Genomic DNA, 22,976 nt, shown 5'->3' with positions numbered 1-22,976 from the left:
AGCCGGCAAGGCATCCTCGGGGCGTCATTAAAAGCGCGGGAGGAGGCGCAGTGCGCTGCCTTTATTCCCTGTCCAACTGGGACGACGGCAGCTAAAACCTGCTTTGATTTGCAGGATGTGGTTTTGTTTCCCGCCCCGTTTCGGCTTTGCTGATGGACAGCTGTGGGAAGGAGGGCTGATGTGAAGTTTGCGGTGATCAGAAAGTGGTCAGAAGTGAAAGAAGTGTTGCTCTGAAGGTGGATGCTATCTTGTAACCACAGTGTGAGTGGGAAAGTGGAGCCCTCAACTGCTTCCAAGCAGTGCTGCAGTTGGAAAAAGCATTTGGCTACGGAGGAGAACATTTCTATGGTGCAGAAACCTGTGGGGCAAGTGTCATCCAGTATAGCATCAGTCTGATGTGATGGAAACAAGGAGATGATGACTATATTTAGGTCTATCCTAAAACACAGCTGGATGGATCTTGTTTTTACTTCAGTTTTACATGCAAAAAATGGTCATCAGTGTGAATGCCTCATTTGAGTATTGATTTGAATGTCTGTAGCTGGTTTATTCATTTGCATCTTTTTAGGAAAATAGATATTTATCTATATATAGTGTTACTCTATATAAGTAACACTTCATACAGTTTTACAGTTCAAGACAACATCTTCAATATTTGCATTACTCCATATTCCCTTTTATTGTCATCTGCATACCCTCCAAAAAGACAGAAAAAAGGATTTAAAATTGTATCCATTGTTCTGGTAATAGCCAGAAACCAAGTTTTCAATTTATTGAAAAAGAAATAATGTTCTCCAAAACAATCTTTCTGTGCAGAATGGTCATTTTATGCTTACAGGAGAGGGATATTCATCATTTTTTATTTCACTGAGATTGACTGATTTTTGAAAATTGAGCTGCAGTTCAGTCAAGATAATGTAAAATTGCAGCGTGTGGATTAAATAGTAAATTTAATATGTACTAAAATACAATAATAGTTAATATAGGGCAGCACATGATTTTTCTCACGCTTGCTCCAGGCAGTTATATATAAATAAGAAATTTATCCTGATGCAACACTTTTCAGCTGTAATTTGTAGATTGTTGTGGTTGGAGCCCTCCTTGGTCAAACAATGTTTGCTGTCATCATTTCTAGATGCTAAATTACCAAGTTCCTTACTTCAGAGACAAGAGTCAATGAAAAATACGACTAAAATAAAATGTGCAATATATTAAATCAAATGAAATAGATTTAATTTATCAAAGATTAAAAGATATAGAAATAAAAAGAATAAAATCTATGGGGTTTATCTATGTACAAGCAAAGAAAACATGATAATTAACAAGAGGGGAAAAAAAAGAATAAAGGGGTATTATTTCTGATACTAGTTTTACAGCTTTCAAGAAAGAGGTATAAAACATACAAATGCAGGTAATATGTCTTTTCCCTCTCTGTTTCTGCCATTCTAGGAATGACTGTGAGATAAGTGGGAGGGGAATGAGGATGTGCAAAGGGATAGGGAAAGAATTCCAGGACAGAAAGAAGTAGAGGATGCAGGTGAAGGAGCCAACACGCTGCATCAGCCCTGCCAGCATGGGTGGTGTGACATATTGCTGCATGGCCCAGCCAGCCTGACGAGTCCCAGGACTGTGCACTAAGACCCCAGTACGGGGATCCTGACCTCCAAGGTAAGAATACAGTTGTCTCATGTCTGCATAGTCCCTAGTGGAGAGGAGTTCAGACCACTGAAATTAACACAGAAGTTACAGCCTTGTACCTCCGTACAGAAGACTCAATACTGTCCAAATAATGTTGTTTATAACTGCTGGAAGGATTTGCCTTTTTTCCTGCTGGGACAACAGGAAAAAGAATTGTACATTTAGTAGCTGCAAGCCTGCTAGCATAAGGGTGTGGGATGTTTCTCTGGCAAGTCTGTGCTGTTGTCTGAGGACAGGCCCTGTGGTGATGCCAGAAACAATGCATTCCTCCATGATCCTCCTGGGTGCAATGTCATGGGAATAGCGTCATGGGAATGGTGTCCCTTGTTATCAATACAGGCTGTTCTTGTAACCCTTGTTCTGCTGCTTCTTTCAGGCTTTCTCACACGTGCACATTTCCTTCCCTACAGCATTCCTACCAATCTTCGTATTTCTGTTAAGAATCTCTACGCAAAGACTGGCCTGGCTGGATTGCTATGGATGTAGTTTGGGAGAACTCGTGTCCTAAAAGAGATATTGTCCATCCCTGCTGGGTATTGTGTATGTGGAGGCTTATATAGCCCAAATTAGCTTTGATTAGTGGCTATCATCAACTTCTTCCTCTGAATCAGCACTCCAAAACTAGAAATCAGGAGAGTCATGCAGTACATCTTGTGCTATGTAGTAATTGATGGAATTATTCTTCTGAACAAGATGGTTTCTATCTGCAAATTAGGGTTAGGTATGAGACAAATATTCTGAACCTCTTCCAGCAGTCTACAAAATGCAAAAAAGTTTTAATTCCTCAAATAAATGAGGGACTCTGGGGAGTATATTGTTGCATCCATAAACTTAGGAACACATTTTTGCTTCCTTGTGCTGAATACCTCTACAAACAAGCCAGACCTCTTTGAAAGCCATTGAAATTCCACCACCATTAAATCTGAAGGGGTAAATAGCACAACACAAGTTATAAATGTCCATGCTCAGTGAAGGCAGAGGTCATTCCCGACAGGAGAAAGAGATTTTGCTCCATGAAGCTTGCATAAAAGCTAATAAAAGAGTAAGTGGGCACTTTTACTTGGAAACTCTCCAAACTCCTTCATGTACTAGGATTTCTTTAAGCAGATGTTCTCTTTTCTGGCATTCTGTTCTCAGAAGTTTGTTGCCAGATCCTATTCAAGCCATGAAAAAAGTCTGTAAAGCTATATATAAATATGCCACTGTAAAAAAAAAAAAAAAAAGCATTATAGAGACTCATACAGAAAAATCAGAATAAATATATTGTATACATATAATATATTGATATAAACATGTAAATATTTTGACAATGACTTCTACTTTTAGAAGACTACACTCCCATACATAACAATTCCATATCTTAGAAGATTCATATAGGTAGTCCTCATTATCTACATAAAAATTAATACAATTTGTTCTCACTAACACAGCTGTAGGTTTTGCAGCATTTCCTCCATTTTGTTTCACAGGGGCTCAGGGATCATCACTGTTAAGTATTTTTCTCTGGAACCACATTTTTTACAGTATTTCAGAAGGACTACTCTTTATTTGATGTGTTGATAGCAACACTTGAATGCTAATAACTGGAACAACTAGAAGCTGAACTTGTGTTGCAATCTCTGCAAAACTGAAGAAGCACCTGTTCTAAAGCAAACTCAAAATTACTGTCTTCAAACCTTTTACACAGCTGTGGGTGAGGAAGCAATGTTCACTGCAATGAATGTTTCTCTAGTTTTAAAGAAGTGGTTGATTCCTCATCGAATATTATACTGACCAAGCTTTGAGCAAACTCTTGCAAATTCAGGCTTTTTGGTGCTTCCTATAACAAATTTTTTTAAAAGTCAGTAATTTGCAGTATAAGCTTTACTCTGTGGTTCAAACTGATTTCCCACCCTTCTCTTCTAGAAATGTATTTCTGCAGAAAAAAATCCAAGATTCCCAATGTTACAAAGAAAGAACAGGGAAAAGTAATTCTTTTTTTTTTTTTCCCTTTTTTTTTTTTTTTTTTTTTCCAGACCTAAACTTACAAGTATTAAATAGGGTTGGCCATATTTTAAGTCTGTCTATTACACGAGAGTGAAATATTGGTATATTTTGCTTTCAGATCTGCTAGGAAAAGACAGGCATTTCTCAGTCAAGTGAATGCCATTTCGAAAGTGTGATTACAAGCAAATTCTAAGAAATGAGCTTTCCAGGAGCTCAGCCAATCTTACAGTTCTCTGTCTTCCTTGAGTAATCAGAAAAGGGAAGTTTAGTTTCTTGCCTCACAAATTTATTTGCTGAAGAATAGATGATGTGTGTGAACTCTGGCAGTGTTGTCTTGTCTACCTCTCGTCCTGTGAGCTTAAATGTGTCTGTGGACTAAAAACTGAGTTATGAATAACAAGCTCCCTTTAGCTGGCCCCTGCCTAGCAGAACTGTACAAGAGGATGTACCAGTCCTTTATGGCAACAACTTTGTCATGTCCATGTTTCTTGTGATTTAAGGATATAACAGGATCATTTAAGAGAGGTGTCATTTTTGGAAGCTTGAATATCAAGCTAGGAAAAAAAGGCAGTAACTAAAACCTTCTTTAATGCTGAAGATTGTGGAGAACAGAACGTGTGTTTGTAAAGTTGAAGATGTTCTCTCCAGCCAAATGCCTAAACTCATGATGAAATCAATGATGCATTTAAGAGTGTGCAACAGTTTGGCTGAATGAAGGTGTCTGAGAAATAAGATAACATTGATATTGTGCATGGTTTGAGAGACAATCTGAAAATAGAAATGGAAACAGGTTTTTTTTTTTTTTTTTTTTTTATGAAGGTTTTAATTAAATTGTTAAATAGAAAGAGGTAATAAATTAATTGTGCAGACAAAAGGGATAATACACTAGGATGTATAGAATTCATACATTTATATGGCTTGGGGAAAAACTTTCCCAAGAAGATGAAGAATTTGATTCTTAATAGAATTAAATTGCATACTGATCCAAGCCAAGATAGGAGCAGAGTTGGAAATCCATAATTTCAATATTCACAGAATAGATTCTTCTCCATTAAATCAGTTGTAGATGTTAAATCTTCTTTGGATCCTTGCTGTAAGTGAAATGAAAGAATATTTAGCTTTCAGAGCACTCTGAACAAACAGTAGAATCTCTGAATTATGTAGAAGTTAAATCACATTTTATCCAAAACCAGATCATTTTGTAGCTGATGATCTGCTGCACATGGCAGGGGGGGTTGAAACTAAATGATCATTCTGGTCCTTTTCAACCCAGGCCATTCTATGATTCTATTCTACTCTAAGACACATAAAAGTGGTGTGGAGATTTTTCTTGTTTTTCTTTCCTTCTATAGCTACAATTGTCAGAGATAGATACCATACAAGCAATATTGCTGTTCAGGTTTGGATATACATCTAAATTACTGCATTTCTCTGTATGGATGTTCTTAGCCCACGACAAATGCAAGGTCATGAGCTTGCTGAGCTTTCTTTCAACTAATGAAGCCAAGCTGCATTACTGTATGTATAGTTTGCTGTTGGCTATAGAAATGCACAGTGACATTTCTTTATTCCAGCTGACACATACTAATGTGACAGCCTGTGGCAACTGAATTGTATAGTTGTGGCTCTAGTTATTAATTAGATGGGACTGAAAAGAATGTATTTCAGGTGGATAAATTCCATGGATCCTGGCTGTGGAAATACTTCCTCTCTTCTTGCTTCAGGGCTGAGTGACTTGGTACACCATGAATCTTTCTTGCTCTTAGAACTGCAAAAAAAACCTGCATCTTTTTCAGAAGAGCAATGTAATTAAATTCTATGTTATGATTTATTCTCATTCTACTGTGCTAGTAACCCTATAAATAATTTTAAAGTGAACTTGTCCTTATTGTTGCATACTTTGGAATAGTGTGTATCTGAAAGACAAGCCAAATTGTGAAATCTGGAAATCACTTGGCTGAAAATTTGCTCTAAGTATGGCCCCATTTTCCTGAGTGAATAAATGGTATCAGTGTAGTACTGATCCATAAGGTCAAAAGCAAGGAAGGAAATAATTGTTCCTGTAGAAATCATTTCCTCATTGTTTTCCCAAAAGAGAAGAAAGAGGAAGATAGAACCCCTATTGATTTGACAGTGTTTTTTTTTTTTGTTTGTTTGTTTGCTTGCTTGTTTGTTTGTTTTTTCTCTGCCATTTTCCGTGTTCTCTAACCTACCAGAAGTAAAGGTGGCTTGGAAACCAGAAGCTGTATCAGCACCATCTGTGACAAACTCTATGAGCATAAGATTGCCAGAAGAAACTATGTCAGTGGGTATCCGTGATCCACAGGTTTTGTCCATTAAAACTGTAGAATACTTGCTGGATCCATCATAAACTTTAACATAATCACCCTGACAGCCTCTGGTTGTCCTCAGCTGAAAGGCACGAAAGTGCAGAGAAATCTGGAAGGCAATCAAAAACAAGCCTTTCATACACACATATGTGACTTCTTTGTTTGAATGTCCTCTAAATGAGACAGAATCCAAGCTGTGTCCAAAACCAAACTGAAACTGATTGCCCCTACTTGCCTCTCATCCCCTGAAGATGCAGGATTCAGTCTAATGAGCCTGTGACTGAATGCTCCCATGCTCAGACTGCTTTGTCTTGATTTTGCAAACCTGAAGCCCAATGCATGGAGGTTTTCCAAAATCACAACTCTGCAGTTGTTTTTCCCATACCTGGCTTAAGAACATGAAAAGTAGAGACTAGTTTGAAATCTCTCTTATGAAAAAAAATGTTATATGGCAACTGGTATGCAGAAAAAAAGCAAAATGCCTTACAAAGAAAGACGTAAGTTCAGCCATATACCAAGACCATTATTAACTTATGATTACCTTTCTGGATCGGGTTCGGATAAGCCAGACACAGTTGGTGTTATCTGAATAGTTTCTTGGGTAGTTGGCAGATTTTAGTGATCCAAACGCTGCATCAATAATAGTGCTGCAGCGACCTGAGGGAGAAGCATTTATCTCAGTACCACACTTGCCGAAAGTAATGTCTGACTTTTTGTGGGTTTATAGCTGTCCCTCGAGCCCTAACAAACCCAATGACTCCATGAAGCTTACAGCATGATATGCAGTTAAGTCATTGCTGCAACATTGTAACAGTGAATGTGTTTGATTTATTTTTGAGGTAGAAAATAGTATCTCACTAATCACAGCATTTCTCCAGCTTGACCTTTGCATTCTCTCCCATAGAGACCATATGGGCACCATGAATTTAGAGAGTAATCTCATAGTATTTGATGATAAACTGCTGCCACTGCATATTGCTCATACACCTCCACCAAGGAGCTGAGTACCATAAGGTGAAAGGACAGCTTTGAGGAACTTACTGCAATTGTAAAGCCTATTGATTTTGGCCACATCCAAATTGCTCAACCCCAGCCTCTGTCCAATATGTACTGATCCATCAGGAACCGGTACAATTGTTGCTTTTCCAGTGGTATTAGTGAATGTGTGTCTGGAAAAAATAAAAATAAATAAATAATAAAAAATTGTTCTTCAAATAAAACAGCATTTTTCAGGATTTAATATCCTATATCCTTTAGAGGGAAAATAGCAATTGTATGAATCAGAGGAAAAAATCAGTTCTTCCTTACACACCTATCTGTGACTGATGGCTAGCAGGCAGTCTTAGCTATCTAACCCTTTTTTTTTTTTTCCAAATGGCAAAGGGAGCTTCTGATGCTTCTACCTTGGTTGTTGCTGTGGCTCTAAACTGCTATCCAATTAGGTTTGATTAAGATGTCCATCAGTAAGCTGACGGCTTTCTTTTCCCCCAGGCTCGGCTGTGAATGACTCCATAAAGAAAACTAAAGGATAATGATTTAACCTTGAGGAATGGAAGAACTGAATTGACTCACAATGTTCTACTGGTTGGAAGACTGCTATAAGCGTTCTAATGCAAAATTTGAGTTCCAACAAAAACAACATCATATTGCTACTTACGGGCCATAGTGCATTACTGAAGAATAGTCATAAGGAAGACCTAGATTGTTGGAGTTTTCAAATTTCTTGAAGTCTGGTCTGTCAGCTGTAATATAAGGTAATGTATTAGTGTGTGCTTCTTATTCACTCACTTTAGGGAACAAGGAAGAGCTGGGAACAGGATATATCTACTCCTACATAGAGGAAGTCAAAAGCACTTACCTGGGCTGATGTACTCCCACATGATTCTTACATATCTGTCCCTGTCACTTCGAGAATGTTCATGCAAAAACCCCAGAGCGTGGTCCAGTTCGTGCTGAATAATTCCTTTCCACATGCAGCCTCCTTTCATCACAGATACTGTCTGTCCACCTCCTACTTTTCCATAGTTGGACCAGCATCTGAGATTGAACACCAGGAGAAGACTTACAGGATTTTTATTGTCAGACAGGCAAAGGGACAGTATGGAGAACTTTGCTTCACATGAACCTTGCCTCATGTGATGTGGGAGCAGAAGGATTGCATTCTGTCCCCTGGGATAGTGTCTACAAAAAGGCAAAACTGGCCATGATGTAGAAAATGTCAACTATTTATGGTCATCGTTAAGGCCTCCTGGAAGACTTTCATTAGCAAAGAGGCTCCTGCATGCTAGCTTTCTGTACACAGTGATTTTAACTGCCTAGATAAAAACATTTTTATCCAAATGATTGAATCCTGTATTAGAACTGAAGCTATGAATATCATTTTAAAGGTGGCATATGTTGAACAGTTCTCTCACAGGATCAAATTCTAACCCTAACAATCAACTCTGATTCAGATAACTTTTTATTTTGTAAGTCACAATTGACCTTGTCTGTGCAAGTAAGGACTGCTGTTATAACCTGTTACATACTTTGCTCAAGTGGATGTTTTCTGTGTGGTGTAATATATATATGCAACATAAGACACACTCTCCACCTCAAGGCTTTCTTTTTAATATCATCAGTCACTTCTAAGTCACTGATATAACAGCTGTGTCCTTGAACTTGCAGGATACCTTGCACTGTTAAAAAAAAAAACTGTAAAAAAAAAAAAAGATTCTTGTCTAAATTCACACCTTCTTCCTCTTCAAGGTCACACAAGATGTGAATAGTGAGGAATCAAAAAGCTTTGTAGAAATAACTTGCTCATTTATCTTTCTACTCACCCATCAGCAGATCTAATGATGAGGTAGTCACGTTCTGTCTTGCGCTTCACAAAATTAATACAAGTCAATGTTTCAAATTCTGCCATGGCTTCATGAATCCCTTTCACGTGGTTTTCCTCTGGAGAAGAAAAGGTTAGTATGGCGGGGGGGGGGGGAGAGGAGAGGGGGTCACTTAACAATAACAAGTGTCATTAAAATATCATGGGTGCACAAAAACAGGGTAAATGAGGGACACAGGCATTAGATTAGGCTCTTTCTTGCTTCTTGCTTAGTAATTTAATTCATTTCAGGTGTTAGCCTGGCATGAGATTCTCCTTTTGCAGGAGGATCAAAAAGGATTCAAGTGGGAACATTTTATTCTTATTGCTACAATTTAAACCAAGAAGTTAATTGTTGCTACAACTTCTGATGGTTCATTTGGAGGCAGATGTAGGAAGATATTTTGCTAATAAAAACTAGGCCATTCAAACCGCATTGCAAATATCACGAATCTTATAAAGGCAGGTGTTCTGGAGATGCTATTAGAGAATGTGATTAATGTTTTCTCTAAGAGATCTACTCAAAACATTAAGGATGCCAACTGCTCAAAGAAATTTGATCTGTTGATTTTTTGTAATTTACAGTTGATCTGTACTTGCATAGCAGAAATAAATCCTTAGAATAGATTTCATTGACTGTGTGGCCACTAGAAGTAGGTTTCTATCTGAAGTTTATTGGATAAAATCCGAAGGGAAGGGAAGGGAAGGGAAGGGAAGGGAAGGGAAGGGAAGGGAAGGGAAGGGAAGGGAAGGGAAGGGAAGGGAAGGGAAGGGAAGGGAAGGGAAGGGAAGGGAAGGGAAGGGAAGGGAAGGGAAGGGAATTTATACCCACCATAAGTAGGATCCAAGACATAGGGAATACGAACAATCCCATCCCTGGACTGAGGCCAATAGCAATTGCGACAGTTGATGGCACTGCGGCTCCTTCGAGGGACTATGTCACCTTCTTGCAAGTACCGAGAGCTGTCTGTGGTGAAAAAGAAGGGATGGAAATACCTGAGCCATAGATTGCTGGGAGCTGTCTAGGGCATATTTGGAAAAGTATTATTCTACTTGTGCTCCTTCATATTTTTCCTTCATATCTGCTCCTGTTCAGCATGGGAAGTGAGTGGACTGTTTAGCTAGATGGACATTCTCCACTTCCCTACACTGTTCTTAGCTAAGAGGCCTGATGGGGAGGGACAAACTGAAAGGAATTATATTTGTAGAAAACTGTAGGAAAGGTCTGTTTCTACAGGCAGGAATAAAGTTTCAAGAATGACATTATCTCCTCCCTGAAAGTGTGAAAAAGCAAAGCTGATAGAAAGCGGTGAATAATAAGAATGAAGGTGCAGAATATCTAGGGCAGGGGGCTTGAAACTGACTGTTGCTTATGTAGGAGTCTGTACTGCAAAGTGATATGATGACTGAATGCAAGTAACGCTTGCACTCAGGCAGTTAAATAACAAAGCATCCAATTATCCAGTTTCTCATTTTGTGTCCATAGAAAGACCAAGACGTTGAGGACTAAAGCTGAAGAAGCTGCTTGTGTAGCTCAGTTGCCTTCACACCTGATATCATCTTCAATATTGACAAGACATTTGAGGTGCCGTAGGCCTTCAGCAGAACACACAGACAAGGTGTTCCCTGTGGCCAGTCTCTGAGGGTTTCTTATGTATGTATAAGACAGAAAAAATGATTGCACTTACTGTGCTAAGACATTGTACCTTCCCTGCTGCCTCCCCCAGATCAGCAGAAAGGCCATGTATAAGTAGAACTCTGACGGCATTACCTTTGTTAACTTCCAAAATTCTGTTAAAAATAACTTCATCTTCAGAATCTCTCTCTGTTGGTGATGGAGAATCTGTGTAGAAAATACAGAGTATCACTCTCTAATTCTCAAGGAAAACCTGAATCCTCATTTTTAACCTAATGAGTTTCCAGGAGCTCCTCTTGCTCTGGTCCTGATTACAGTGGCATACTGAAACTCACTGAGCCTATTGATGCATTGGCACGGTGTTCAATCATGTGTATCTTTGCTCAGTGACACAACCTTGTGAACCTCCCAGCAGCCGTGGCTATTTCAGCATTCATCTAGTACCAAGAACCATTTCCTTTCAATCCTTCTCTCTGCCTTTGTTATTTAGTCATTGTATTTTAAATACTTATTTTTTGGTTCTTCTTAACCCTGTTTTATCCTGTATAGGAGGCCAGCTGGCAATTCTTCTTGTCTACACGTCTTCTTCCTGGCACTCAGTAAACACAACTGTCCTGCATGCATTTTCCACACACAACCCACTAACACACTAGGATAAATATGGATGGAGAGTAGTCCTGCTCTTTACTGCTGGGTATACTCTTCTTGAAAAACCCTTGAAAACAATGAAATCAGAACTGAATTCCTATTTCATGAGACTGTTGTCCCCTCATAAGCTCAACATCAGGGACTTCTGCACTTTGCAGTGAATAAAATCAGCTGAGTCTGAGTGCCTTTCTTTGAGCCTTGACATCAAGAAAAAGCACAGGCAGATGGTCTCTGTGATTGCTGTTACTTTCAGAAGTTACTTAGTTATTATCTGCGCAGAGCCATTTTTAGAAAAAATAACAGATTTTCAGCTAAGCCAAAAAACCGACCGCAATCAAAAGACTCTGCTTTACATGCAATACTCTGGTGAGTGCATTCATTTAAAATTCCTTCCCTGAGATTAACTTGTGTTAAGCATGTGCTATTTTCTATAGTAACTGGGTAGTTAACAGCTGGTATACTCTAGCAAGTACTTACATAGCAATGCAATAATACATACCGTATATGTCCTCTTCAGTAGTAACCTACAAGGACAATACATTAGTTTTATCTCACAACTGATATTATAACATAAATTATTAAAAAAAAAAAAAAAAAAAAAAAAAGATGCAAAGGAACAGAAGGGCTACTATTTTAAGCACCTCTGCAGTTTTGAGTTATTTACTGTATCATGGGTAAGATAAGTACTACCATGTTGTGGTAGATATTTTTCTTTGCTTTTCTTTTCTTTTGGCATTTATAGATATCATGAAGAAAACTGGAGACTCATGAAATGCATTTTAAAGCATGTAGTATGTTTCAGAGCTTCTAGCTTCATTCATCTCCCAGCTAGTAAGAGTGCAAAATTTGTGAATTCTCTGATGAAATCCCCATAATATTATCCCACATTTGTGGTGATAGGCCATAGCATCTACTGCTTATAGGGGACTGTGCACTGACGCCTAGCTTGGGGAGGTAATGTTGGTAGCAAAACAAGTTGCCATGCTTCCATTGCCTGGCAGAAATTAAAAGCAGATCTGAGTTTTCCCTATGACTCCAGAAGAGGCAAAGTCTTCCTGGGATTGTATCTGTATTTGGGTATTGCGAAGCAATGAATGGGACAGGAAAGGAAACCAAGCACTCTGGTACTTTTTATCTGAGAAGACTTTCCTGCTCAGATGGCAATATGGATGGAGTAGATGAGTCTTGAAGCCAATACTGCATACCAAAGTGAACAAAGGAGCTGATTTAGCTGTCCTTACCTGAGTAGATTCTGTTGCTGCTAAAAGAAAGGAAGAAAAAGACAAGGGACAAATTAGATTCTGAATGCAACTTCAATAGTATAGGCTCCTCAGCCGTTAGAATGCCTTTGGCAGGTGCCATTGCTTGAAGGACTTGAAGTTAGTTGCACTAACTGATAAATATATGCACAGAAATTAAATCAAGATTTAGACAAACAGCTGTGAAAACTCCTAGAAGTACAGAATCATGATTATTTATAATCTAAGAAATCAGCAAAGCATTTTGTCAGCTTCAGAGCAAAAAATGACAGAGGAAATTTGGAACAAATATGCTTTGTCCCCAGATTTAACTGGAAAAGGTGCAGGATAACAGCCCAGCAGTCTTCTCTGGTTTCAGAGAGCTAAAGGATAAAATTATGAAATTGAATGAAGGCTATCATTTAGTGCTAGACAAATAATCCTGACTTCAGGATGTATCTGACAGCACCTTGGAACCATCCTTATTTCTAAGATATTTTTTTAGTGTGGCATCTTTTGAATTCTGCTAAAAATTGGTTTCTAGATACCAACACGGAAAGGAAAATCTGATATATAGATTTCTGAGCAGAAACTTCTATGTTACAGCATCGTAAAAGTACAGAAATTGAAAGATTCTCTGAAGGTCATCCAGTTTGTCTAGTTTCCCTAAGGCATAAGTGGTTTTATCTATGTTACTCTTGACCACTGTTTGCTTGACCTGTTCTTAAGTATGATGGATATGCAACAAATCTTTCTAGTACCTCTTCCATGTTGCTAATAATTGTAGTCTTCTTTGTCCAAATTTAAAACCATTATTTTTATCTCCCCCTAACCCCACAGTTATGCAAACAATTTGCATATTTCTAAGCCCATCCGTATTGCTTGACTTTTTGACATGTGTTTTCAACAGAAGATACAGCCATCACATCTTGCAGCACCTTTCCCTTTTCACAGCTTCCATTGATCTAGGTGGTCGAAGTCGGTGGAAATTATGCTTCAGATTCCTAGGCTTATAAAGTCCACAACACCTTTCTAAAACTGAAGTGAAACAACACAGAAGGCCTCTACCATGTGTCTGATCAAATTAATATCTGATATGATACGGATTTTGAAATGATACAGTTCAAGTTTACCCTGCAGTATAAATACTGAAAGATGTCTCAAAAGGCACAGAAAGTAGTAACAATGGTCAATTAAAACTTGGCCCAGTAACCCTGTGACTTTGAGTTCCAGCAAGCATGTCTCTCCATTGGCTCCAAATCTGCTGAACAGTAAATTTGCATCCCTTTTCATCCATGTCATAAGTGACATCTCAAAAGAAGCACCGGTCACTTTTCATTAGCCACTTACTTCTTTTGAACATGTCAAGCAAGTCTGCCTCTCGCTATATATCACTCCTGCACCTGACAGTTTCTTGCTGCTATTAAGGTCTACCTACAGGCTTATTTCCATTGACTTTTTCTGGAAATCTGCAATGATCCCATTCTATTTTGCAAATTGACAAAAGCTGTTCTGTACTATTTGTTTTCTGTCACAGTACAATGCAAAGCTTTCTCTGACACCTGATGTCCCTTTCTTTAACTGCTGCACCAAGGCAGACAAGGAGGCGAATGAATAGCTAAGTCTTTTCCAAGTGCTCAGTTTAAAGGAAAGATATCAAAATTCAACATAAAAATTGAATTTTCAAGTGTTTAAACTCACACCTAAATTAACCTAACAAACCACATCCAGAAAGTAAGTAAAGCACATCTGTTGGAAGTCATCTGCATTCAGCCCAAAAGTAAATCAGGAAAAAGAAAATTGGTGCTTTTATGTGCTCTACAGCTCACCAGCACTCATCAGCAAATTTGTCTTATATGTTCACCTGTATTTACCACACATTGATGAAATTTAAACTTATATATCTTTTATACCCTTCTGATTCTTTTTCCATTTTTATGTGTTTTGACACATAAAGTCGAAGTTACTGTTCAATCCTCTGCAGCTGAGGAACACAGTAGGAGGCACACACAGCTCTGAGTCTTCACTTACTCAGAACTTTCAACTCTCTCTGCTATAAGTAAAATCGATGTAACAGTTTTTTCTACCACAACACGCACATCACTGATGACATGCAGATACTTTCACCACTGCGTCTTTTTTCCCTCTTTCCTGTGGCCTCTTTGCCAGCCCCATGTTTCAGCCAAGCAGTTCACATTAGTACGATAATGTGTAACCACAAAACCAGCAGCACCACAACACAGCCTGTCATTCATTTCAGAACCTACTACACTGCACAGAATGGCACCTGCAGGACACGTGGTTCCCTCCACAGCACAGATCTCACCTCCTTTTCTCTAGGTGAGTTCCTCACTAAGTAAGAGCAGCATAGATTTTCCTTCATATCTTTTGTTCTGCTGCATGCAGACAGATCCTTCTGTCTAACACTACTGCTAGAACCGTTGAGATGTGACAGCCTAAACTTTTCCTACCTTGTGGAAGCTCTGCTTTAAACATATCTTAATTTCTCCTTATTTCAGCTGTTATTTGTTTGTTCATTTCATGAAAACACTGGGAAGCCATACACTTGGTAATAATAACTCTCTTTAAAATATGTATCTTAGTAAGCAGGCAAAAAGAAAACCTTACTCTCACGAAATCCCTTATACATGCAGATTAGTGGGCTGGTAATTCCTGACAGTATAAAGACTGTAGTTACACTTCAAGCTTGTAAAAATTGTATACCTGAAGTTATCACCAAAACTACATTACTTGCATCAGATAACGACCAAAATCCCAAATTGCTGTTATGTAATTTATTTGATACAAAGCCAGGAATTAACACTTGTCTTTAAAATCAGTAGAAATTCTACTTACTTGCTGTGCTGTTTTCATAGTTGTCCTGCAAAATCAATAAGTAAAAGATGTTAATATTCCTTAGCTCATGAGGACAGCAACAATAGCATCAAAATCAAATCAAAAAAAAGTAGGATAAAAGAAATAGATTAACTTCATATCTTATTATATTTCTGGTATTTTAGTTGTCAGAAATTTATCAAAATGTGTTTCCACAGCTTAACTCCAGGAAAAGCAAGTCAAGTAGAGGAAAGAGCAGGGCTGCCTGGATCTTCTCTCACCTGAATAGGGAAGCCCAGTACAGAGGGAAGCAGAAATGCAATGAAGATTAGGAGCATTTTCAGATCCATTCTCCAGTCCTGACAGATCTTCAGTGCTTGTCCTAATCTCTATCAGTTCAGGAGTGCTGCTGCTAGATATACCAGCAGGGCCTGCCCTGACAGGGCTCAAAATATCATCCCTAGCCAATGGGGATCCAAGCAGGAAGCAAATTTCTTTTGTAGCTTCAACAACCTATTTAGCTCCAGGGCATCTCCCAGTGCTGCACGGCTGCTGTCCCTGTGATCTATGCCATCCCCTGTCTCCACACTGTCATTCACACTGCTCTCTGAACCTGGATCAACCTCATGTTTTGCTACCATGCACTTTCTATGTTTCCTGGAGGGTATTTCCTTAAGTACTCAATTTGACTGATACCACATGAGAAGACCTTGTGCCTGGAAAGTTTTTCAGAGTACTGTATTGATTGGATTTCAGATGGTGGGTGACTTGTTCTATATCTCATGCAAAGGCTGTGACAGTATTCTGCTACTTTGGAATATGTGAAAAATCACTATTCAGTGAGGTCATGTCTGCATCCCTGAGCAGATATCCTGAGCGGCATAAGCAGTGTTTTCCATTCCCCCACCTATAGAATGATCAACAGATCACCGCTTACTGAGTTTACTTCTCCAGAACTGCATGCAAGAATCAAAATGGCAAGAAATGCTTGGAGGAGGTCTCTTGTCACAGGAGTATCTTGCTATGGCCTCTTTATTGCAGCAAAGCTTGGTGAAATATTTGCTGAAGGTTCTATACCTGGACAATTATCTGCTCTCTAATACACCCTTGTTTTGTGTCAGTGTACATTTTCCATGCATGGAGAAGGAGTTACCCTTGTTGGTGAATGAACCAAGAAAGAACCAAGAAGTAGCACAGTGGGAGAGAGCTTTCCACCTGTTTTTCACAAGATGAAACCCAGTCGAGGGTAGGAGTCACATGGAAACATCAACTGAAATGCATTGTCAGGGATTAGGTGCTTGATGAAAGTTCACAGTCACACACACCATCGTCTATTTTGGGAGAGTCTGAGCTGACAAAACCCAGGGATAAACTATCATTGCCCCATGGGGAGGCAGCACAGCAGAATACTGCTTGTTGCCTCTCTTGCTGCAGTACAGTATGCCCTAGATGCCTGAAGCAGGGCAGCGCACGTCCCTCGTCTCCATGAAAGAACAAAGATTAAGTAGGCACTGTCAGCATGCTAATCGTGCCGACATGGGCAGCCTTTGTGTTTCTCTCTGTGCATAAATATTTGCACTAAGCAATGCTAAATACCTTTCTTTGTATTTGGGCAGGACAGTGATGAAAATCTTCTTTGCGCTGAGGCAAAGTGGTGCAGATCTGGTCTGTGATCCTGGTGTAGTTTTCCAGGCTTCTCCCTCAATCCAAAGACAAAGAGGATGTCCTTGATTCCAGATGGCTTAGTATGCCAAAAAGTATTAAAAAAACCAAACCACCACAGAATGGGACTTGTGTATAATCTGCTAACTTGCATTAGAATTTAGAGTAAAAAAGTAAAGGTCAGATTACCCTCAGGGAAAACCAGTACAAGAACAAAAGGAGAGATCAGAGATACTGAGGGAATAAAACAAGGGGTTAAACTTGGGAAGATCAGTAAACTTAGCATCTTTGTAGCTTGTTGCTGGGAAAATGCAACAGCCTCCCAAGTGACTGATTAATTAACTGCCTGTGCTCAGGAGGGAGTGAGGGAATGGGACTGGCAAGAGGGATACTGCACGTGCTGTGCTCAGGAGGGAGTGACAGAATGGAACTGGCAAGAGGGATACTGCACGTGCTGTGCTGGATGTGCTAACACTGACATATCAAGCACTTTGAAAGGTGGATTGCTGCATGCCACCTTTTCCATATGCTAACACCAGTGATGACGAGGGAGATAGCTGTTACCATAAAGAATGTGGATGTAAATACTGCAACTGGCAAAGCACGCACAACAGAACAAGGGGGAATGCTGACTGACACACTGTGCCTGCTGCCCATCCTGGAGATCCTACCAGCTTCCATTTGTCCATGTATTTGGATTCAATATTTCAGTGTTTTCATAAATGTAGAATTCATGGGGAAGGAATTATCAACATCCATGTTTTCACTAGACAAAAAAAAAAATTAATCTGTCAAGATATTGCAAAAAATAATACATAGTTTTACTGTGTCTGGAAAAGCTAGTACTTCTGGCAGAAAAGATGCCAAATAATCTTTGAACATTTAGGAGCCAAAGTAGGACTTAACAAAGAGGAGCAAGACCTTGCATATAGGAAATTTTGTTCAGACTTGAGTTCTCCTGTTCATATATCCCGATTTCTGGTGGACAGTAGGGACTGGACAAGGGGGGAATGGCTTTAAACTAACAGAGAGGATAATTAGATCAGATGTCAGAAGGAAATGTTTTATTCAGAGGGTGCTGGGGCACTGGTACAGGCTGTCCAGGGAGCTGAGAATGCCCCATCCCTGGAGGCGTTCAAAGCCAGGATGGATGGGGCCCTGGGCAGCATGAGCAGGTGGGTGGCAGCCCTGCCCATAGCGGGGGTTTGGGACTAGATGACCTTTAAGGTTTGCTCCAATCTAAGCCATTCTATGTTTCTATGATACTTTGTACCTGATAAAAATGATCGGCAGGTGTTCAAAACCAACAGTAAAATACCAAGGGTTACTTGAGCAGTATCATTATCTGCAAGACATCCATCAGCAAAAAAGAGCACTACTCCTGAGAGAACACTACAACTCTTGGAGTTATTTATTCCTGAGGACAAATACAGCCCTGCGGAAATCTGTGTGCATAAGCAACAAAAGACTTTGAAGATACAGAAATGAAAAAAATTATGTTGCATGTGAGAGTTAACTCTAAACTAGCCAAAATCAAAACAGGAGGTGCATAGAAGCTACAGCTCTTCTGTAGACATCCTTCAGATTTTGCTCAGTCACATATCCTTTCGACCTACACAATTGTTATTCTCTGTGGTATGCTTCATCATAAACAGCCCCCAGAAAATAATATAAACCACCAAGAACTAGTTAAAAAAAGAAATAAGTCATCTATAACTGTTAACTACTAAGCAGTATAACTGCTAGTTACTAAATGCTACATAGTAACATGCAGGAAAATACAAAATAATAAAGTTGTTGCATTTATATAGGTTGGATTTATGTCGATTTAAAAATATATGGTTTCAAAGCTTATGGAAGTCACATTGTAGCTATCTTACTCAATCCATGGTAAAATACTGGAAAGTCTTAAAGATTTTAAACCACGTGACTTTAACAAAACCAACCACTAGAGCAATGTTATGGTTTACAGCATGTAACTGTTTAGGGTTAGTGACAAGTCTTAACAGAAAAATATACTATTTTAGACAGAACAGCTCAATATCATTTTTCAGGAATGTCTGTTGTGGAATATTTCAGTATTTTGACTCATTTTTTAGAGCAGGAATTCCAGTTTCAGCTCAGCTGTGGGTTCATTTGTTCTGAACCCAAATCCTCTGGTCAGGAAGACTGCTCCAGTGCAGTTCTTCTACTTCATGCCTTTTAATTTCTTTCTCACTACTTCTAGCTATCGTAACACTCATCACACAGAATTAGCTTCCTTTTCTTTGATATCTTTATTACCTTTCAGCTATGATTCTTTTCAGCCATATATCAGTTCTCACACAAGGTTTTTCTAGGATCACTTAAAGGACTTTCTGACCTTTTTTCAAATCTTCTTGTTCTGCAGTCACATTTGATAGTCTTTGAATTCCTTCCAAATTGCTTAGACCCTTTTGGTAATGCAATTTTGGTTCAGTTAACATCTGCCAGTACAGAACTTCGCTGGTATTGAAGTTCCTGAGGCTTTCATAGGTAGCCAGCATAGACAACAAGTCCTTGTCCAGAAGAAGACTGACAAGTGTCATAAAAATCAACTCTAGATAAGGCAAAGTACACTTAGAAGCTGTTTTCCCACACCCAAGAACATACTTGTTGAATCAAAATATATAGCTGTCCTTCATGTCCCTCTCCATATTCCTTCCTCAGATCCTAACTATCAGAGAGGACCTGCAGTTCTTCAACTCACTTCCTACTCTACTTTCTGTCACGCTTCCAGTTTCTGAGGGAGTTCCATGTTCTTTGCTAACACTATCTGCAGAAGCTCTTCTTTGTGCATTGTCTGCAGGTTCTTTAGCAACATACTTACACATCCTCCATAATATTAATGACCAGCTCCATTCATAGTCTTGGCCTTAGCAGTGCTCCTCTGGCAAGGCTTGAACTTAAGTGATGAACTTTTGCTTGCTATTGATTAGCCAGTTCTCTATTCAATGAGCCAGAAAACAAGAAATAATGGAGAAAAACACTATTTTGATTGTAGATTGCTCTTTACAAAGGAAAAATAGGCAGTTAGGAAAAAAAATCTGTAAGAAACAAATTGAAAAATCAAAGCATCATAACTTTTAGAATAAATGCACGAGTAAAATTGGTTTTCACTTCAAAATAACATTTCAAGGTCAAGCATAACATAATTCATCAATTAAACTAGCACTTAATGTATGATCTAAAGATTATTTAAGGTGGGGGAGGGGAACGGAGGTGATGAAACTGAAACTTTAATTTGGACCACTCTAGTAATGAACTTCTGTTTGTCTTGGGGGGGAAAAAATTCTTTTCTTTTATCAGGAGAAGAGATCTGATTTGTCTGCTGCCCTTAGGTGAGGAATGGACAGATCAAAGGTTTTGCAGAACAATGTTTCCAGCCTGCAGAACAATGTCAGGCTGATTGCAAAGGAATCCTTGTGATGGGGTAAGGTGAGAGTTGTTGGAGCATTGCCTGGGGTTATCTTTGGTCTCTGCCCTCTGCAGGGACACACTGCCATCACACATGCTGTCCAAGCTGCTCACTGGGAAAGACTCCTGCGTGGGTCTCCTTATGATGGGTTGTGCAACGCCAGCCAGCTTCCTTGCTTAGGTTCATCTCCTCTAAAAAAGGAAATTTTCTTACAAGCTGATAGCTTTCAATCTCACTAACTGCTGCAAAAGTTACCATCATAAACATTTCTTTGATGTCTTAAATATTGGAATTGAGACATCATCTCATGCCTGCTTCTCAGATGAATGCACGGGAGCAGACAAAGTGTGCCATCAGTGAAAAGCAAAAATCTCTGCCTTACAGTGCATAGATATGTCTGACTGAATCCATGAGTAACCCTATTCATTATCTCTCACTCAGGGACAAATACGCTCCTATACACGATCATCTGCATCACTAGCTGCACTTCCCTTACTTATTTTGTTTTGCTTTTTACCTCAGCAGGAAGACTGCTTGTACCATCTGTCTCATTACTTTTGCTCAATTTTTACTTGCTGGCTTCCTGACTATCCTCTCTCCAGGATTTTTGAATATTTCAGCGGTAATCTTTAGATGTCATTTTTAGTCTTACTGTGCTTTTTTGAATGCAGATTCTTTTTGTAAGGTGAGCCTCCCCAGGAATCACGCCCATTCACCAGGTAAACTTATAGCTTTGCTTCCTCTCCTGGAAGGGCAATTTGTCATTTCCCTCATGCCTTCTGGGCAGGTGAGTTTGAACACTTCCTCTGTGTCTGACTTTATCTGGATCCCCAGAAATGTACTCTGGGGAAAGTTAAAGTTCAACCTTCACAATCCCTGTCTTGTTTTTAAAAGAGTAAGTAATTAAATATTAACGTTGGAACCATCAGTTGACAATAAACTTTAAACCTGTGTTCCAAGAATTTATGAGGGCCTTAGAGGCAGCTTCTGTTGCCTGCTATTAAATGAACTTTTACTACCCTTGAACCATTGCAAAACTGATAACTTGAGGTTTGAGGAAGAAACATCACACTGCTATGTTGCTTGGTTTTGTGATGAAGTAACTAAATAACTAATTAAATAAATAAAATGCAAATAGGAAAAAATGTGTATCACACGATCAAGTCAATCTTTTTACCCAGTTAACTGAACTATCCAGGAAAACTATTTATTTCACCATGGCTTAACAAGATTTTGGGGCTATTTGACTATCTACACTGCTGTTTTAAATAAAGAAGTAGCCTCTGAATCTTATCATAGTGTGGTTTATATGTTTTGTCCTTTCTGTGCCTTGATCTGTGCAGAGCTAGCCAAACTGGGAGAATTTGTAGGGAGAAGTCTCTCCAACCCACCTGGCCATGCAACTGTTTAAGATTACACAACTGTTCCTGTTCTACAGACAAGTGCTGACCTTTTCCTCTTACTGTCTGGTACCAACTGTGTCTCAACTTTGAGCAGAAATTTTGACACAGAATTCACATATTTTGCCACAATTTAGGTGAAAGGCAAAAGCTTAGCTTTGTTGTAACAATCAGTTCTGCACTCCTAAGACATAACTTTAGTCCCAAATTTAAATCTGAATCTCATGAAACGTTCATAGTGAAATTGGAACCTTGCAGATGTTAGTCTTATATGGACAGTAAGAAGAGGCTGGCATTGTCCAAGAAGATGTAAACTGTTGCTGATATGACATGTATATGGCATGTTGGGAGAGATCTTTCAGAGATGAGAGATCTTGGTATGAAACTGATGATGTGATAGAAGCTGGATGATGAAAAACTTGAATGGGAAAACCAGGAGTTTTGGTTTGACTGTATTAAACCTAAACTCATATGAGCTCTACGAGGAGAAGACATCGATGTCAGTGTGAGATTGTACAATGTAAGAATGTGTCACAAATGTGTCCAGAAGAAAGGATAGAGTTAGATGGCAAACCAAGCAAAGCAATGGAGTAGAGAATGTGGAGAAGTAGGGGTTTTACTCTTTGCCATATCTCCATCAGATTTCCTCCTGCTTCATCTATCAAGAAGCCTCTGACCAACTTTGCAGTGTTGGAGCTGAAAAACTGAGTTTTCAGAGAGGGTAGTCGGCAGTCAGGGACACAGGACTGCAAGTCAGGGAATCCACTGCTGAAAGAACAGTCTTCTATGAAGGATAATCTGGACAGCTGGGAAAATGTAAGAAACAATTGCCCAGAGCTAACTGAAAGGAGTACTTACGGCAGACGTACTCTAAAATTTGAATGTTACTTTTCAGCCTCATTTTAGAAGGTTCTGCCATTTCTAATCTGGAGATTGAAAACTGTGTGCAGAACAAGTACAGCCTTCTGGGACAACCACAGGCAGGCTCTTGTGCTTTCCACCACAGTGGAAATGGCTAAATCCTGAAGCTGGTAGCTATCTCAAGATCATTTGGATTAGAACTGTCCGCAAGGCGGTCAATAATGGTGCTGGTTGGAATGTGAAATGTGAAAGACTTATTGCTCTATTTCACACAGGACAACATTGATTCTGACTAACAATTACCTGTCAAACTTGACTGGGACAATGACAGATCTGCACTGTGATCTCAATTTGAAAACTTCAAAACAGCATATATTTCTGCAAAC

General features: G+C 39.1%; 1 protein-coding gene and 1 long non-coding RNA gene across 3 annotated transcripts; one reads left to right on the top strand and one right to left on the bottom strand.

The window, feature by feature from the left end:
* The first annotated feature begins 9 nt into the window (after nt 1-9).
* LOC149917804 (uncharacterized) lies at nt 10-7,669 on the top strand. Of its 2 annotated transcripts, none has more exons than XR_016466839.1 (3): nt 10-365; nt 1,450-1,668; nt 7,506-7,669. It is a non-coding gene; the product is annotated as an uncharacterized LOC149917804 (long non-coding RNA). The 2 variants fall into 2 exon arrangements; XR_016466840.1 differs by lacking the exon at nt 7,506-7,669 and adding an exon at nt 2,109-2,649.
* On the bottom strand, nt 4,529-19,779 carry ASTL (astacin like metalloendopeptidase). The gene is made up of 13 exons (XM_090140847.1): nt 15,513-19,779; nt 15,253-15,277; nt 12,400-12,419; nt 11,658-11,682; nt 10,646-10,717; nt 9,707-9,841; nt 8,837-8,954; nt 7,873-8,051; nt 7,672-7,756; nt 7,056-7,183; nt 6,556-6,671; nt 5,898-6,123; nt 4,529-4,775 (listed from the first exon to the last, which is right to left on the bottom strand). The coding sequence occupies exons 1-13, from the start codon at nt 15,579-15,581 to the stop codon at nt 4,741-4,743; spliced, it is 1,233 nt and encodes a 410-aa protein (XP_089996973.1). The 5' UTR covers nt 15,582-19,779; the 3' UTR covers nt 4,529-4,740.
* Nucleotides 19,780-22,976: the final 3,197 nt, after the last annotated feature.

Source organism: Phasianus colchicus, chromosome 5 (genome assembly GCF_987193195.1).
Source record: "Phasianus colchicus chromosome 5, bPhaCol1.hap1.1, whole genome shotgun sequence".
NCBI classification, from domain to species: Eukaryota; Metazoa; Chordata; class Aves; order Galliformes; family Phasianidae; genus Phasianus; species Phasianus colchicus.
The sequence above is the reverse complement of the archived record's forward strand: the minus strand, read 5'-3'. Positions and strand labels throughout refer to the sequence as shown.

Coding starts and splice junctions, on each gene's coding strand:
- ASTL (XM_090140847.1), bottom strand. CDS start 15,581: ATGGATCTGAAAATGCTCCTAATCTTCATTGCATTTCTGCTTCCCTCT. Junction 10,718..11,657: donor TACTGAAGAGGACATATACG/GTATGTATTATT, acceptor TTTTCTACACAG/ATTCTCCATCACCAACAGAG. Junction 7,757..7,872: donor GTGGGAGTACATCAGCCCAG/GTAAGTGCTTTT, acceptor CTTATATTACAG/CTGACAGACCAGACTTCAAG.